This window comes from Engraulis encrasicolus, chromosome 23 (genome assembly GCF_034702125.1).
Source record: "Engraulis encrasicolus isolate BLACKSEA-1 chromosome 23, IST_EnEncr_1.0, whole genome shotgun sequence".
Classification (NCBI taxonomy): Eukaryota; Metazoa; Chordata; class Actinopteri; order Clupeiformes; family Engraulidae; genus Engraulis; species Engraulis encrasicolus.
This window is the reverse complement of record NC_085879.1, coordinates 25,386,778-25,404,277: the sequence shown is the minus strand read 5'-3', so window position 1 is coordinate 25,404,277 and position 17,500 is coordinate 25,386,778. Positions and strand designations below refer to the sequence as shown.

The window sequence follows — 17,500 nt, the reverse complement described above, 5'->3', positions numbered from 1 at the left end:
CCCTGGGAATTGCTACATACATGCCAGGGTGTGTGTGCGCGTGTGTGTGTGTGTGTGTGTGTGTGTGTGTGTGTGTGTGTGTGTGTGTGTGTGTGTGTGTGTGTGTGTGTGTGTGTGTGTGTGTGTGTGTGTGTGTGTGTGTGTGACAGGCACAGACCGGATGGCCAGATGAGCAGATGAAATATTGTGTCACTCGGATTATGCGTGTGTGTGTGTGTGTGAGAGTGTCACGTCACTCACAGTAAATCTGGGTTAACTGAGGCAGGTGTGGGCTATGCATTTCTAATGGGGTACTTGCAGGCGCGTTTGTGCATGTGCGTGTTTAACAATGATTAATTATGTATGGTGACTCTTACAATGCCATGATGATGATGTCCACTAATGTTGAGCAATGCCCTGACCATCCTTCCATACAGTATGCTGTGATCCATGCAGTAAATACTACTGATCCCATGGGGATGAGTGTGTGTTTGGCTGGTCTGGTCTGTGCTGAGCAATCTTACAGAGGGCGGGTGTGTGGGTGTGTGTGTGGCTGGTCTGTTCTGAGCCATTATATAGAGGGCGTGTGTGTGTGTGTGTGTGTGTGTGTGTGTGTGTGTGTGTGTGTGTGTGTGTGTGTGTGTGTGTGTGTGTGTGTGTGTGCGTGTGCGTGTGTGCGTGTGTGCGCGTAGAAGAGTGGTCTGTTCCGTCATGTGCTGAGCGGTTATACAGAGGGTGTGTGTGTGTGTGTGTGTGTGTGTGTGTGTGTGTGTGTGTGTGTGTGTGTGTGTGTGTGTGTGTGTGTGTGTGTGTGTGTGTAGAAGGCTGGTCTGGTCTGTTATGTGCCGAGCGGTCATTCAGAGGGTGTGTGTGTGTGCGCGCGTGTGTGTGTGTGTGGTTGGTTTGTTCTGTTATTCAGAGTGGGAATGTGCATCTCAGCTGCCAGTCTAGAGGAGTTCATCTGCTGACCAGCAACACGCTCATGACTCACGCACACGCGCACGCGCACACGCACACGCACACACACAAGCGCACACACACACACAAGCGCACACACACACACAAGCGCACACACACACACAAGCGCACACACACACACACACACACACACAAGCGCACACACACACGCACGCACACGCCTCTAACTAATCAAGTTACACTCCTGTGCGAGAATCGTGATAAAAAGTCCTATTCATCAAAAAGCGGTAACATGAGTTATGCACATGTCAGCAAGTATGTGGTTGGGTGTGGACCTGCTTTAAAGTCCTACTTTACACAATCGTGGTGGACATGCACAGATAGCGAGCAGCAGTTTCTTGCTGAAGGCCAGGGATGAATGTTTAACACTGCTGTGTTGTGCCGGTCAGCTTGTTTGCCTGTCTGTGAACAAGACCGACAAGACACCAAGATAAATATTTCGCTTTCAGCACATTCAAAGATGATTGAGCATGATAATGTGCTATATAAATACATTTCGAATTTTTTTGTTGTTGTTGAGAAACAGATATGCACACACAGACAGACTTTTGTTCCTTGTTTTCTTGTCCTGAGCGGACCCGGCTCAGCTGTAGGTAATAACACATTGTTCATGTTCACTCCACTGCTAGAGTGTGTTTTGGCCCCAGATAAGCATTCACTTTGGTGTTTTTTATCAGACTCACTTGGCCAGAGTTGTATAAAGTAGAAGTAGAAGTTCTCTTACAGATGTAATGACAACACAAGTAGTACGATATTAAAAGTTGAAAGCATGTAATATCATACTACTAGTGTTGTCATTACATCTGTAAGAGTACTTGTACTTCTAATTTATACAACTCTGCACTTGGCAGACACGTTTAGCCGGGCCCAGGACAAAGTCATCTGAATGGGCCCCACCACCTAATATATACAGTATAATGAGAACAAAATTCTGGGCCCCACCTCTCCCTGGGCCTGGGACAACAGACCATATGTTGTCTATGCAACAGACCCCTTTGTCCCCCCTGTCGGCTTCACTGCTTGGCATTATAACTGTCAACAGAAGGGGTTGGCACAGCACAGCACTGCAGTGTGGGTTCCTTTTGCATAGCCCAAGTCTCTCTCTTCCTCTGTTCACCAGAAGGTTCAAAGAGCTCCTGTCCTGTATGCAGTATGCAGACAAGCCAACAGGGTGGGGGGTACAAAGGGGTCCGTTGTCCCGGGTGAAGGGAGAAAGGGGGCACAGAATTGGGTCCTCCTTACAATGTATGTATTGGGTTTGGGGGGGCCCTTTGTCCTGGGCCCAGCCAACGCTGCTGTAAGCAGCCAGCCCTGCCCGCCTTACACCTCAGCTAATCCCATACTCCTTACAAACCCCTTTACTAACCTCTCAACCACACGGACCCTCTCTCCTTCTTTTCCATGCTACAGTACACTAATGCCATTCCACTGCCGTTTTTCTGGTAGGCCTACGGCTCGAAACAGCGCGACTCGGCCGTAACTTTTTGCTTTACGATTGAGCTGTGTCGTGCCTATTCAAAAAGCAAAAAGTGGCAGCCGAGTCGCGCGGTGTCGAGCTGTAGGCCTACCAGAAAAACGGCAGTGGAAAAGAGGCATAACCTGGCAAAAAGTTATCTTTGCTGTTCTGGGCCAAATGCTCTGGTGCACTAACTTTGACGGACTCTGTCTATCCACATTCTGTCTCCTAGGCTGACCCAAGATTCTCACCACCAACCCCCCTTTAATTACTAAAGTGATTCCCCAACTGGTGGGCGGGCCATTGTGATACTGCAGATGGGCTGTGTGAGGGGTCCTTAAAATACATCTTCGATTGTTACAATGTAATTGTAATATTGTTTAACCATCACCAAGTGGATATAACAGAGGAGGAGTCACCTTTTGGAAAGCCTTTTCAAAGTGGGCCCTGTTTCTCTGAAGTTTGGGNATAGAGTCTGCCTGCTTAGTTTCCTAACCTTATTGATTCCTTTGTCTTTAACTGGCTGCAATAACTTGGCTAGACATTTACATTACATTACATTACACTTAGCTGACGCTTGTATCCAAAGCGACTTATTTAGGCTAAGGGTATTGGTTACAGGACCTGGAACAATGTGGGGTTAGGTGTCTCAAGGGCACCTTAGCCATGAATGGAGGTGCTGGTAAGGGTGGGATTTGAACCTGCAACCCTCTGATCTAAAGGCCAGTGCTCTAACCACTGAGCCATGGCTGAGAGAGACTTTTATCTCTAGTTTCCTGGGCCCGGGGATTAGGTGAATCCCCTCACAGAACCGAGACTAAAAGATTACCACAAGTAGCCTATATGTGCACCTCTTTAAGACACATCATGCTTTGGTCTTCTGGTGTGCTATGTTAGAGTAACTCAACTCTCGATGCGAGAGAGAGGAGAGCGAGAAAGAGAAAGAGAAAGACAGACAGACAGACAGACAGACAGACAGACAGAGAGAAGAAAGACAGACAGACAGAGAGAAGACAGACAGACAGACAGAGAGAAGAAAGACAGACAGACAGAGAGAAGAAAGACAGACAGACAGACAGACAGACAGACAGACAGACAGACAGACAGACAGACAGACAGACAGACAGAGAGAGAGAGAGAGAGAGATAGAGATAGAGATAGAGATAGAGATAGAAAATGAACACAGTCATGTAGTGCATTATTTCTGTGGGGGACAGACAAGGCCTATTTAGGACAATCCTTAGTAGCACGGTCTCCCATTTGGTTCCTCCCTAAACCCACTGATGCCTAAAGTACCTGCAAAAACAAATGTCTGATGAATGCCTAAGCCTTTGCTGAGAAAGTTGCCCTCAGCCTACAAAAACCTAAATATCTCAGGGTCTAAATGCAATCATGTTTAATGTTTTTATGTGTATCAGAGGTTAAGACCCTCATCTATCTTGCATTACAATGTGTTCATTCAGCTCTAACATACCCACATTTTAATTTCAAAAAGGTCAAATCTCAAGAGCCTGAATGCAGCGCATGTCGCTCCAGGCGCCAAAGGTCAAACAACATATACAAGTCATCAGGTTAATGTGCACATGGGAGCAAATATGTTACAGCACATACACTACACTGAAGTGGCACATGAGGGCATGCAGTGCACAAAGACCTACAGGCAGAAATGAACAGGCACACACAGCTGTGCACATCCGTCTTGGGATCCTCAATCATTTATGGAATTCATTTAGGAGAAAATTACGCAAGTTGAGTCTGTCTGAGTCTGACCCACTTTTCTGTCATGGACGCACAAATGCGTCATCATATGGGATCGTTTGCAGGTCCCTCTGCATTTCTTTTTTTGCTCCCCCTCCCTCTCTCTCCCTCTCCAACTTCAAGACCGTAATTTGCCAGCCAAGCATGTGTGCAGAAGGCAAACAGGTTTTCCCTCATAAAGCCCCAACAAAGCACACAAAGACAAGAGCAGGGCAGAGGTCATGGAAGCGAGCTGTATTCAAATGCGGAACACATGCAAGAGTATCGGCCCGTACCCACACAGAGTAATTCCGCTCCGCTCTCATTGACTTTGAATGGGGGCGATATCGCGCTTGACAGCGCGGAGGTGAAGCGATATCGCAGCGGGACGCGATTTGATATAGACGAGTTCTCTATATCATGCAAATTTGATGGTCCAATAACCAATCAGATGGGCGTATGGGTAGCAAGGGCGGGAGTTACAAAACATTTTTAAAAACATGGCGGCGATTTCTGTGATTTCCAACATCACGTTTTTGCTTAATATAAAGACCCTAAATGCTTATAAATGTCACGACTACCACGGATTGATGTAAAAATGCACCACAAACTTATGTAACACAAAAAGGTTACTCCACATTGCCATTTGATCACTCGATGTTTTGAGCTAACTGGGTAAGCTAACGTTAGCATTTTACCAGAACCAGGCAGCTACAAGCTTATATTAGACTACTTCTGTACTTCTATAATGATATAACGGGGCTTAGATGTTATCTAGGACCAAAACACAATCGTATTTAAGCCATGTACATACTGTGTTGTGCTATTGAGTGAGTAATGTGTGCAAACGACCGTTCGCCGTTTGTTATCTCGCTCGGTCTACCCGGTGCCAGCTGCGAGACACAGCCCGCACCGCGAGGCTCGAAAGTCGGGTGAGCACCGTAGTTAGCCCCGGGGAGAATCTAATGGGAGTATCCGTGACCACACCCCCAGCGCGATATTGCGCGTCGCGGATCCCGCCTGGCAGTTTCCCCAGTCGGTACTGGGCGTATGTGTGCAAGGACGAGAGAGACAAGAGTCTGTTTGTATTTGTATGTATGCGTTTCTCATTTCAGTTCATCGAAAACAATCTGTGAGCCAAAAACACACACAGTCTCTGTGTGGGTTGTTTGAAAGAAAGATGTCGTGGACATAAAACGATACTGTTGTTCAGTGGCTCATCCAAGTTGAGCAACGAGAAGCGTGCTAATACTGTATAAGACTCCCCTTCAAACCACATTTGGACAGTGCTATGACAAATGTTGATCCAAATAAAGAAGTAATAATAAATAATAATAATTGTATTTGTATAGCACTGTGTCATACAAGGCATGTAACTCAAAGTGCTTAACAAATGGGAAAAAACATTGTTAGAGATAGATTTAAAAGGAGAGGTATAGAGGAGAGGCATAAAAAGCAGGAAGGCAGAGGAAGAAGAGATAGACAGAGAATGTAGAGTCATAAGGTCAACGTAGGTTAGGACCAGGATTCTTAGATGTGTAAGGTCCATAGTGGCTGGGCCTATCATAAGTCATAGATAGTCACACAGAGATTGGGCGCTCAGGTGCGGCCCCTGGTGGCATCAGGGGTGAGGAAAAACTCCCTTTCGCTTGATTCATAGTTTGTGAGGGGAAAAAAAAAAAAGCTCAGTGAGGTCTGAGAAAAAAGACCCCCTGTAGTCAGGAAGAAACCTCAGGCAGAGACCAGCGGCCACCTAGGGGAGCCCCCTGCCAGGGCTGGATTGCGAGTAGTAAGGGCGCTGTATAATCTGTCTTGTGTCATTGCACATAATTGTGGGATTGTGTTGTCCAGTGTGTCAACACAATTGAGTAATAGTTACCGTATGCCAATACATGGCAGACACAGACAGCATTGCACCATGGGTAAAGACAAGATGGCCACTTCATTGACCGGAGCCGAGTCATGAGAGCCTAACACTACTTTGCACAATCTCTGTTGCCCAAAATATCTGATGTAACATAGGAGCGCGAGAAAAAAACACGTGTGGCAACAGTCTGTTGCCTTTTCTTTTCAAACAGTATATATACTGCATAAGCTGATCTTTCATATTGATGGGCAGGGCTCTAAATTAACTTTTTTCATCATCAGCCAAAACGGCTAGTAGATGTTAATCTTACTAACCAAACACTCACTAATGGGTCAAAGTGGCTGGTAAGTTGGCCTTTCCTACCAGCCAAACTGACATTTCACAGCTCTTGTGTGCAACTCCGTTCTTCCTTTTCGCCATACTATTTATGGAATTACGCACCGAGCGAAACGCTCAGAAAAAGATATTGGCGCATATGCCATCCCCCACCATTGCTACGCCGAATTTGAGCGACATGAGCGGTAGTTTGTAGCTGAACGTCAGCGAATATTCTAATAATGAGATATGGAGAGAGCCACAGTAGCCAATCAGAATTCTTGCATTCTGGTTTTAATGCTCCTACTCTGTCGGTTACGTTGCTTGTGTCGTTCTTGCGATGCTTTGTAGCCTTGGTCTCTTCAGGTGTGCTCGTGCAGCAAGACTTGTTTACTTGACCACAGTTTATTTGGATGGCCTACTATCTAGACTTGAGATTGTAGATTCTTTTGGTTCCAACCATGTTAAGGGGAACATTGAACAGACTTCAGTTGAATTTCAGGACAGACATCTGTTCAGCATTTGTTGAGTGTACAATTCAAGATCAGTGTTACCTTTGCTCAAGAAACAACTTTTAATTTTTCAGCCTTCAAAACACGAGTCTGGTTCTCTCACATCTAAAGCTGAAGTGGCATGTCATGGACACCATTAAATTACGTTGCCCTCCGCACAGGCTGGCCTGTGTCACCATATTACATTAGGCAGACTAGACTCGACTCTCGCAATGCGCGTGTGACCCAAGTGTGTGTGTGTGTGTGTGCGTGCGTGCGTGCGTGCGTACTGACCGAGACGAACTCATCGAAGTTGATCTTGTTGTCTTTGTCCTTGTCGCCGTCGGTCATGAGTTTCTGGATGATCTCGCGCACCTTGTATCCCGGCAACGGCAGGTTGGCCTCCTTGAAGAGGTCGTGCAGCTCGTAGTCACAGATGAAGCCATTGCCGTTCAGGTCTACAAACACACACAAAAAAATATATAACATTACGTTATATTACATAATATTACACTTAGCTGATGCCTTTATCCAAAGCCATTGCTGTTCAGGTCCGCACGCAGGCACACACAGCTGTTCAGGTCCGCACGCACGCACACACAGCTGTCCAGCGAGGGAGGGCGGGTACGAACGCAGGCCCGCACGCGTTATATTACACAATATTATACTTTTTATTATTATTTATTATTCATTATTACACAATATTATGCCTTTATCCAAAACCATTGCCGTTCGGGTCATTAGATGAGATTACATAACATTGCATAAAAGCAACTGCTAAGGGTACTGTATGTAAATGTGTACAGGTCTGCACACAGAAACATGACAATTAACTAGCTGAACACTTATTCAGAGTGATTTCGTTATTTAGGGTATTGGTGTGCAGTTACAAGCCTTGGTCAAGTCTTGTATGAAGGTGTTGGGACAAACATTCTCCTACTGACAAGGGTGGGACTCAAACCTGCATCCAAACACCATTGACCACAGCCTCCCCCCAAAAAAAACATGCACTCGCGCGCTCTCTTACACGCGCACTCGCCCGGACGCAAGCCAATTTCAAAGTCAGAGGGCCTTCTTAATTTATTAACAGACATACATCAAATAAACAGCCTGTCAGTTTCTGCAGTAATGTCAGCTATCAGTTACCAGAACGGGAGAACGGAGCGTTGAGAGGCAGAGTGATTTTTCAAAAACATTCCAGGGAGATTTGTCTCTTGTTTTAGATTTCTGTGACGCAGATGGATCGCTGGTACCATGTGACTGTTCACAGAAATGGAGGCAGAAAGTCGCCAAGTCGGGCAATAAGGCTGATGAGGCACTGAGCTTGAAGCTCTGTTTGTAGGCGAGTATGGGCATGATAGTTTTTGGGTAAGGTTTTCCCAGCCATGTGAGGGCCAAATGTAACAATGTTTTACTTGGGTCATTTTCTTGCTACTGGTAAAAACCACAAGAGTCAAAAGTCAAAAAACATTTATTGACCGTCAGATTAAGGATCGTTCTGGTCTGGGCAGAGTGAAAGCTGTGATGCAAATTAGCTTTTCAGCTAACTCCAACCAGAACTGTGTTGTACAGTACATGGTCCTTGTCAAATAAGCTAATGCGCTAGTTAAGCATTATTTAGCTTTATAATGAGAGCCCCTCACAGAGGGGTGTGTGTAGTGTGTGCGCGTCTGTGTGTGTGCGTGTCTGTCTGTCTGTGTGTGTGCGTGTCTGTCTGTCTGTGTGTGTGCGTGTCTGTCTGTCTGTGTGTGTGCGTGTCTGTCTGTCTGTGTGTGTGCGTGTCTGTCTGTCTGTCTGTCTGTGTGCGTGTCTGTCTGTCTGTCTGTCTGTCTGTCTGTCTGTCTGTCTGTGTGCGTGTCTGTCTGTCTGTCTGTGTGCGTGCGTGCGTGCGTGTCTGTCTGTGTGCGTGTCTGTCTGTCTGTCTGTCTGTCTGTCTGTCTGTCTGTCTGTCTGTCTGTGTGCGTGCGTGCGTGTGTCTGTCTGTCTGTCTGTCTGTCTGCGTGTCTGTCTGTGTGCGTGTCTGTCTGTGTGCGTGTCTGTCTGTCTGCCTGTCTGTCTGTCTGTCTGCCTGTCTGTCTGCCTGTCTGTCTGTCTGTCTGCCTGTCTGTCTGCCTGTCTGTCTGTCTGTCTGTCTGTCTGTGTGCGTGCCTGTCTGTCTGTCTGTCTGTGTGCGTGTCTGTCTGTCTGTCTGTGTGCGTGCGTGTCTGTCTGTCTGTCTGTCTGTGTGTGTTCGTGTCTGTCTGTCTGTGTGCGTGCGTTTCTGTCTGTCTGTCTGTCTGTCTGTCTGTGTGCGTGTCTGTCTGTCTGTCTGTGTGCGTGCGTGTCTGCGTGCGTGTCTGCGTGCGTGTCCGTTTGTGTTCATGCGTGTGTGCGCTTGCCACACAGGTTTCTCATCATGGCCATATTTGGTATTGCCTTTAGATGGTCACAGCGAACTGGCAGATTGGCAGGCAGGCAGACGGAATCCTAGCGTAGTCAAATGAGGGATGAGTCGGACATGCTGCTTTGCTTATGAAGTGCGTCTGCTCTGACGCTTCAATGGCGGCGGCAGGCTAGGCAGCAGTGCTCTAAGCTACACCTGTTACCGATAATGCTCACTTCCCGCATACATATCATGGGTGGCGACATAAAGGTTAACTAAATAACTGAGTGTTCATCAACCATCAGATCCTACAGGCAGGGAAACATGACGGGGCTTGGGGGTACAAATGGGTCAGTTTTCCCAGACCCAGGTCAGGGTTCTCATCCGGTCCTCTTGAAAGTCCACCTGTGAAACTTCCATCGTCATTGGGACACAGCACTCCCCAGCACACGAAATTGCATTTATTCCTCACCCCTGCAAGGGCACAGCCTGAAACGGCTCCCCGAGGGTGCAGAGCGGCGGGAAGGTACCATGCTCAGAGTAACTCAGTCATGGTGGAGGATGGGGGGAGAGCACTGGTTAATTACTCCACCCAATTTAATACAATCTAAGACTTTTTAGTGACCCGCAGCCACCCTGTGCTACTACTAACCGTCCGCACTAAAAGGAAGTGCCTGAATGGGACAGGAAGTGATGAAGCAGGAAGTGACAAGCTGGTGCTAGTGGAGATTTGGGAGATTTTGCTGCAGCTGTCATCGACACCATGGATTTACTGCTCCGCTTGCTACATGCTAATCTCATGCTGATGGACGAATGGACAGACATCAGATGTAGGTCTGTGTGTGTGCGTGTGTGCGTGCGTGCGCGTAGCCATAACCAAATGAAGTGGCGATGAATTCAAATTGTGTGAACATAGCAGACTGAACGGGTGTGTGCACTGTACAAGGGAATGTATGCAGCCTATGCATTAATGTGACCGCTAACTGGCAAAACCGGTTCAAATTAATAAAGCGCACGTGCCTGAAAGCAACCCCAATCAATTAAAAAATGCTGTAAAACCGTAATCACAGGGGAAGGAGCATATAGCATATATAGGAATATGGAACAGTTAAATGGCAGACGCTTAGTCAAATCAAATGCAACAGGTCCTGTGTGTGTCTGTCTGTGTGTGTGTGTGTGTGTGTGTGTGTGTCACAGCATATTTCACATTGCATCCCTCCAAATAGCTGTGTTGTGTTGCGATGCTGGAGGCAACCCACAGCATATGCACTCTGCTAAATATTTCATGGAGCACATAGTGCCGTTCATGCATAGCACTATAAGACAGTGTTGTGGTGAAGGAGGAGAGAAACACCATAGACCCCATATTTGATGCCAGCATCATAGTAAGCCACTATAGAGCAGTGACTCCCAATCAGGGGTACGTGTACCACTATAGGGGTACAAGAGCAGACAGGAGGGGCTAAGTGGGAATATGAACAAATGTATGGAGCATAGTCACATTGGGATATAGAGCATGGGTGAGGGGGGTACCCAGGGTATGACAAAAAGGCTGAAAAAGTACACAAGACAAAAAAGGTTGGGGAACACTGCTATAGAGGACAGGAGAGACTTTCAGAGATGGAGAGAAAGAGGGGGAAGGAAACCGTCTTATAAGAACTCTTTCATCCCCCGACTGCCATAAAACTGCTCAATAACAGATAGACACATGCACATGCAGTGTACAGTTCATGTTTTTATGCTTTCTATTATGTTTTTTATGTTATACGCTGGGTATGTTACCACTGTATGTAATGCAGTGATTGATTGAAGCCCAAGAAATTACCCCCTGGGAACAATAAAGTAGACTCCAATGTACTACACACATTTAAACATGCTCTCTTCTACTGAGAACGAAAGAGAAGAGAGCCCGGTAAGGACAAAACAGGTGTGCATTTCTCGAAACCATAGTTGCTAACTTCATTATATAGCTAGTTTGTTGTTTGTAATGCAAATCCCCATTGGCAACTACACAAGTGGCTAAATTGCTAACAACTATGTTTTCGAGAAAAACACCCCAAATGAGGAGAAAGAGATAAAGGTTGAGTGAGTCTCTCAGTGTGCATTCCAATATGCGACCTTGCTCCCTCCACTTGTGCTCGTGGCCTCGCCCCGCCTCCTGGCCCCTCCTCCGTGGAGAAAACGAAAGTTTCCCAGTGTCAGCCTAGCCACAACAACTTTTGAGGGACTGTTTTTCATTCACCATCCCAATTGCAAATGAGAAAAAGACTTTACAATTGAGCTTTTGCAAGATATTGAAATATAACCCTGTTGTCAGTGATGTCATCATGACATATTACTTCCTGGTATGAGGCCACAAGCACAAGTGGAGGAGGCATTGTAACGCACTCTCAGTGTAAACGCCTAACAAGCAGGAAATGAATGCGATTAAGATACATACAGTAAGAAGAAATCGATTAGGAGTGGAGAGAGATATTACATACAGTTCCACCAAATGATGCTTGGTCATCACCAGCACTACCTATTCTGCCCTACAAAGGCAAAGTGCAGTAACTACGTCAACATTGAAACCGAGAAAAAATGCCTTCAAAAACGCCTTGGCATTAAGTTGGATATTGAAGTCACTACAAATGACAGATAACATCTAAAATAAGGCTTTTTCACAAATAAAGGTGGTGTTATGAAGACCATTTTCAGTCTAAGCTCAATTTTGACAAAATACATGTAATTACTGCATTTTGCCTTTGTATGGCAGTATTGCCAGTGCCAAAGGCGCTCATAGGAAGTCTTTCTCTGTCTCTGTCTGCACTGCCACCATGGCAAGATCCCTCTCATTGCAACCAGGCCCTCAGCCCAACAGGTAGTAGGAAGTGAGTCTGACAAGTAAGACAATAAGAAACCGATAATGAGTGAAGATGGACACTGCAGTTCCGCCACTCAAGGCTTCTTTGTCATCACCAGCACTACCTGTTATCCAATACCATCGCCAAGATCACAAGCTACACCCCCCCCACCCCCGCCACAGGAAGCATCACTGAGGCAGCCCCTCTGGCTCTCTCCATGTCACTCACTGCCCCACAGGTAGGGAATGAGTACAAGTGAGATAAGAGGAAACAGAAACGGATGAAGAGTGGAGACATGCATTACATGTCCGTCTCATGATGCTCAACCGTCACCGCTACCTAGAGTGACAGATGGACCACTCTGATGCTTACCTATCGCGACAGTGACAAAGGATCTCACAGGAAGCATCAATGCAGCCGGCCAGGCTCTCTCTCTACATCTCTCTCCTTCTCTGCGTAACAGGCCTAACAAGTAGGAAATGAGCTGCCGGCTGGGAGAGCGAGCAGAGCCGCTGATTGAGTTAGGGCCAATTCGGGAGGTATTGATTGACAGACGAGATGAGATGAGATGAGAGGGCCACGTTATGGAGCCTGCATCTCCCTCTATTTACCCTCTTAAGGGCCTACCATGCAGTCCAGTGCCTGGCCAAGAAGCACAACAAAGCAGAGCCCACAGAACTGAACTGACTGACTGAGTGATTCCATATCAAAACACAAGATACGACTTGTGTCTGACATAAAGGATGAATTATCAAGCTGTGCGTTACATGACAGCTGATTAGATTGAGGAATGACGTCTTGGTAGAAAAAAACAGTGCAAGACAACACAAGCCTGATCTTTTCTGAAATGAGTCTTGCTCAGGGATGCAGAATGAATTTCAGTGAAAACTGACAATAAAGTTGCTATTGTGTTGTATCGCAACGGGGGCAATGATTTTCAAAAGGAGATCAGAAGCTTAATGGTAGTTGGTCAGACTACTGAGTTGGCTCAGCAATCACCTTGTAGTCAATAGTAAAAAGGGCACCTGGACTTTTGGAGCTTGAAGACACTTTTTTTCAATTCTCCACCTCCAGTGATCCACAAAGTTATAGCTGTTCCATTCCACATGAAATCAGACACTCGCACAAAACTGATAAAACTGAGTAGTGTACAGTGCTAATCTTTAATAAATAACATGAAGTTTTGTAGTTCTTTCTAAAATCAGTATGCAAAGTTTCATTCAAACCTGTGCCGAGGAGGTCTGAAAAGTGTTTGATATGGCAAGGAATGACCCTCACACCCAGAGTTGTATAAAATAGAAGTAGAAATACTTTAACAGATGTAATTGCAACACTAGTGGTATGGTATTACATGGTTTGATATTACATGATTTCAACTTTATAATATCATTCTATGAGTGTTGAAATTGCATCTGTACTTCTACTTCTACTTTATACAACTCTGCTCATGCCAGAAGTGTAGAAAGCTTTTTGGATGAAAGGCTAAACACCTCCAGGCTTCAACAGACATCCAGCTGCATACAGGTATTGTACATCTGAGCCCTTCTTCAAGCACCATCACCTGGATGGATGGATGAGAATTATTGAGAAATCCTCACACCTGCTACACAAATTCTCACTCTTTCCAAAAGCATTGCTGTGCTCCATGTGTTAAACTCAGCCTATGTGCTGTGCTGTGGTGGTGCAGCTGAGTGTTAAATAAATGAAAGAGGGCACGAGTGAAAACTCCAACTCTTTCCGCTTCGGTCTCGGTGGCTTTTTTTTTTCTTTTTCAAACTGCCTTCGGAGAAACTGTGCCGTGGCCGATAATTTGCACTGAGCTCCTCCTCAGGCTTAACCAGATGAAAATAGTGGATGATATCATCCGTCTGTGCTGTGCAGCTTAGTGGAAGCCAAGTGCCATGGGGCTTTTGGTGAAGGGAGGGCTGCCGGAGAAGCAGTGACACAGCACAGCAAGCCAGGCTGAGGACCCAAATGAAAAAAATTGAAATAGAAACGCAAGAGTCTGACTGACTGACTGCAACGGTCTGCCTGAATCGATGTTAGTCGGACGGAGCTGCTCAAGGAAAGAGGAGGCTCAGTACATGTGGGTGTGGGCTCCTAATTCATTCAGGCCTCTGTGAAGCTTGTGAAAGCCAAGTGCCATGGGGCTCTGGTAAAGGCTGCCGGAGAAGCAGTGACACAGCACAGCAAGCCAGGACCCAAATGAAAAACTAAAATTAGAAAACGCAAGAGTCTGACTGACTGCAACGGTCTGTTTGAATCAATGTTAGTCGGAAGGAGCTGATCAAGGAAAAAGGAGGCTCAGTCCATGTGCTGAGAAGGGTGTGGGCTCCCAGTTCATTCAGGCCTCTGTGCAGATTCTGGAAGCCAAGTGTCATGGGGGCTTTTGGTGAAGGCTGCCGGAGAAGCAGTGACGCAGCACAGCAAGTCAGGACCCAAATGAAAAATTAAAATTAGAAACGCAAGTCTGACTGCAATGAATGTCTGCCTGAATCAATGTTAGTAGGAGCTGATGGAGGAAAGAGGAGGCTCAGTCCATGTGCTGGGAAGGGTGTGGGCTCCTAGTTCATTCAGGCCACTGTGTGTGCAGCTTGGGGAAGCCAAATACCATTGAGCTTTGATGAGGGCTTGCTGAGGAACAATGACACCAGCAGCCAGGACCCAAATGAAAAACAAAAATACAAATGTAATCTTCAGTTTGACTGCAGGAATCAAAGGGAAGGGTCTGCCTGAATAAGATTGGTTCCTGACAAAGTGAGCGGAGTTCCCGATTTTTCAGGAGATGAGAAACGAAAAGTACATTGTTCTTGGCCTGACTAGAAGCAACAACGAAGGTGTTGCGTCACTAAGAGGGCATGGCCTGGCTAGCAGATTAGTGCCACAGGGTACTCATCTCTCTGCTCTGTGCAACTTTAGGAAGGCACATGTGGCTTCACTGAGGGATGACAGACAAAACAGTGACACGGCAGAACCAAAATGGAAAAGTTGAAAACCACACAAACATCTGAATCTGGAAGGGTAGAACGAGATGGGTCTTTCATTACTTTTACATTACACTTGACAGACGCTTTTATCCGAAGTGATTTTACAGTTCTTTTGGAACAGGGTATTGGTAACAGTCCCTGGAGCAATGTGGGGTTAGATCAGATGCTTTGCTAAAAAGCATAACAGCCTGGAGAATTAAATGGGATTTGAACCTGCTGCAGGCAGCTTTAGATTTTTCAGACCAAACCAACTCCCTAACCATTAGTTCAACTTCCTGGAACGATGCTAGTCAGAGCCACACCAGGCCATAAAGAAGGCTCAGCTCAGCTCACGTGCTGTAGAGCAGTGATCCTCAAAGTGTGGTCCGGGGACCACAGGTGGTCCGTGACAGAGCTCAGGTGGTCTGTGAGGGGATTTCTACTTTTCCAAGACAAGCTAGCAGTAGGCTATATTGGTAACATAATTAAAAAACTAAACATAGCAGAAGTCTTATTTTCAACACAATAAGATAGGCTTGTAATGTGAATAAAAAGTGAGTGATCTGCATCGAAATTAGCAGTGTCAAATTAGCACCCCTCAACTGTCAATTCAGTTGACAGGTGCTCCCTGAACATTTTTGGTGGGACAAAGTGGTTCTTGGTCTGAAAAAGTTTGAGAAACACTGCTGTAGAGTGAGGGAGGGAGCTCTCCTGCTTCAGCTGCACAGCGGCAGCCCAGGACATTCTTGGGGCATGACTTGCATCATTTCATGGGAAAAGACGGGAAAAGGGGGTAAATAAAGAGAGAGGGAGAGAGAGACTGAGAGAGAGAGAGAGAGAGAGAGAGAGAGAGAGAGAGACAGAGAGAGAGAGAGAGAGAGAGAGAGAGAGAGAGAGAAAGAGAGAGAGAGAGAGAGAGACAGAGAGAGAGAGAGAGAGAGAGAGAGAGAGAGAGAGAGAGAGAGAGAGAGAAGGAGAAACCACAAGAGAAAGGGACAAGGGGAAAGAAGGACAACATCAAAGACTAAACAAAAAGCAAGGGAGTAAAAGGAGAAGCACACAAGGGAAGGACAGAAATCAGAATGAGCAAAAAGAGACGGAAAAAAAACGAAGCGAGGAGGAGTGAAAGGGGCAAAGGAAGAGAGGGGGAAACCAGGCAGGCTCTTGTAAAACCAGGCCGGAAAAAAGAAAACACGCAAATTATATTGGAACTAGAGTAAGGGACAGATACCAGAATTTTGGTTCGGCACTTTTGACCAGAACCAGTGCCAACAATAAGCCAGCACTGCTGATTAGGACTAGCCATGTCTTTTCAATGACCAGCCATATGGACCTTGACTGCACCGTAGACATCAGATGTCACCAGCACCATTCTGGTCGGCCTGAAAACAGCATGTTTGGACCAGTACCAGACAAAGACAGATTATGGCACAGACCTACCAGGCCCAGGCCCAGGGGTCAAGGGGGCCCTGAAAACTGTATTTTCACATTTTCTTGGGGGACTAGACTACCCACAACCCGTCCAACAACATGGACTCATATCTGGCCTAAAACCCTGAATCAATCATGTAAACTAGCAGCACCCCTTGAGGCAAGGCAAGGCAAGGCCAGTTTATTTGTACACACTCGCCTCCAAAAGAGTTGTCGCCTATCTAACTGTTTGGAATTACAGTTAATAGACTTTCAATTATTCACTTGGCTTCAGAAGTCACTCATATGAGAGCTACAACCCTCCCGAATGAAAATGTGTGTACAAAAATACATTTCATGCACCAAAGAAAGATTGACCCTTTATTGAACACAGACAGGGCAGATTTTCACAAGACAAAAGTTTTGTCGCCTATCGAACATAACGTCAAAATGAGCAGATAAGTCACTTCAAATACGCAGATTGGGTGTCATACTTAATCACTGAATCACTCTCACCTCTCCAGAAAATCAACTTTGGCCTTAGGTGTATGTTTAGGGTCATTGTAATCATGGAATGCAACACAATGAAAATCAATGGAGTTCAATGAGAGATGGTGACATATTCCCTATTCGTAGAGCAATACATGTTTAACTTCATGATGTAAGCAATGATAAAAGCCCTCTAACACCTGCAGCATGCATGCAGCTCCTCATAAGAGCTGTATCTGTACCATGTTTCACTTTATGCACCATTTCTCTTTTTTCATATTCTTCATCTCCAACACCATATAGTTTTGATGCTATCAGTTCTAAAATGGTTGATCTTGGGATCTTGACTTCAGAGTATGAGTCCCATTAGCCTTCATTTTTGTCAGAATTAGGCCTGACATACTCTTGGCTGGCTTTTTGAGACAGGACAGTGGGAGAGACTTCTTTGGTGTTAAAGGTGAAGAATTTGGAATAAATACATGGTGCCTAAAGTCAAACATGGGAGGGATACAGCTCTTATGTGGAGCTGCATGCATGCTGCTGGTGTGTGAGGGCTTTTATCATTGATTACATCATGAAGTTAAAAATGTATTGCTCTAAGAATAGC

The 17,500-nt window shown here is 45.9% G+C and overlaps 1 protein-coding gene across 2 annotated transcripts in view; it reads right to left on the bottom strand.

Moving 5' to 3' along the window:
• Nucleotides 1–17,500, bottom strand: part of pls3 (plastin 3 (T isoform)) — a 93,859-nt gene that overhangs the window by 49,070 nt on the left and 27,289 nt on the right. For both annotated transcript variants that reach the window (XM_063190132.1, XM_063190133.1), the window contains exon 3: nucleotides 7,118–7,281. In XM_063190132.1, coding sequence (XP_063046202.1) covers nucleotides 7,118–7,281 — 164 coding nt within the window. The remainder of the gene's footprint in view (nucleotides 1–7,117; nucleotides 7,282–17,500) is intronic.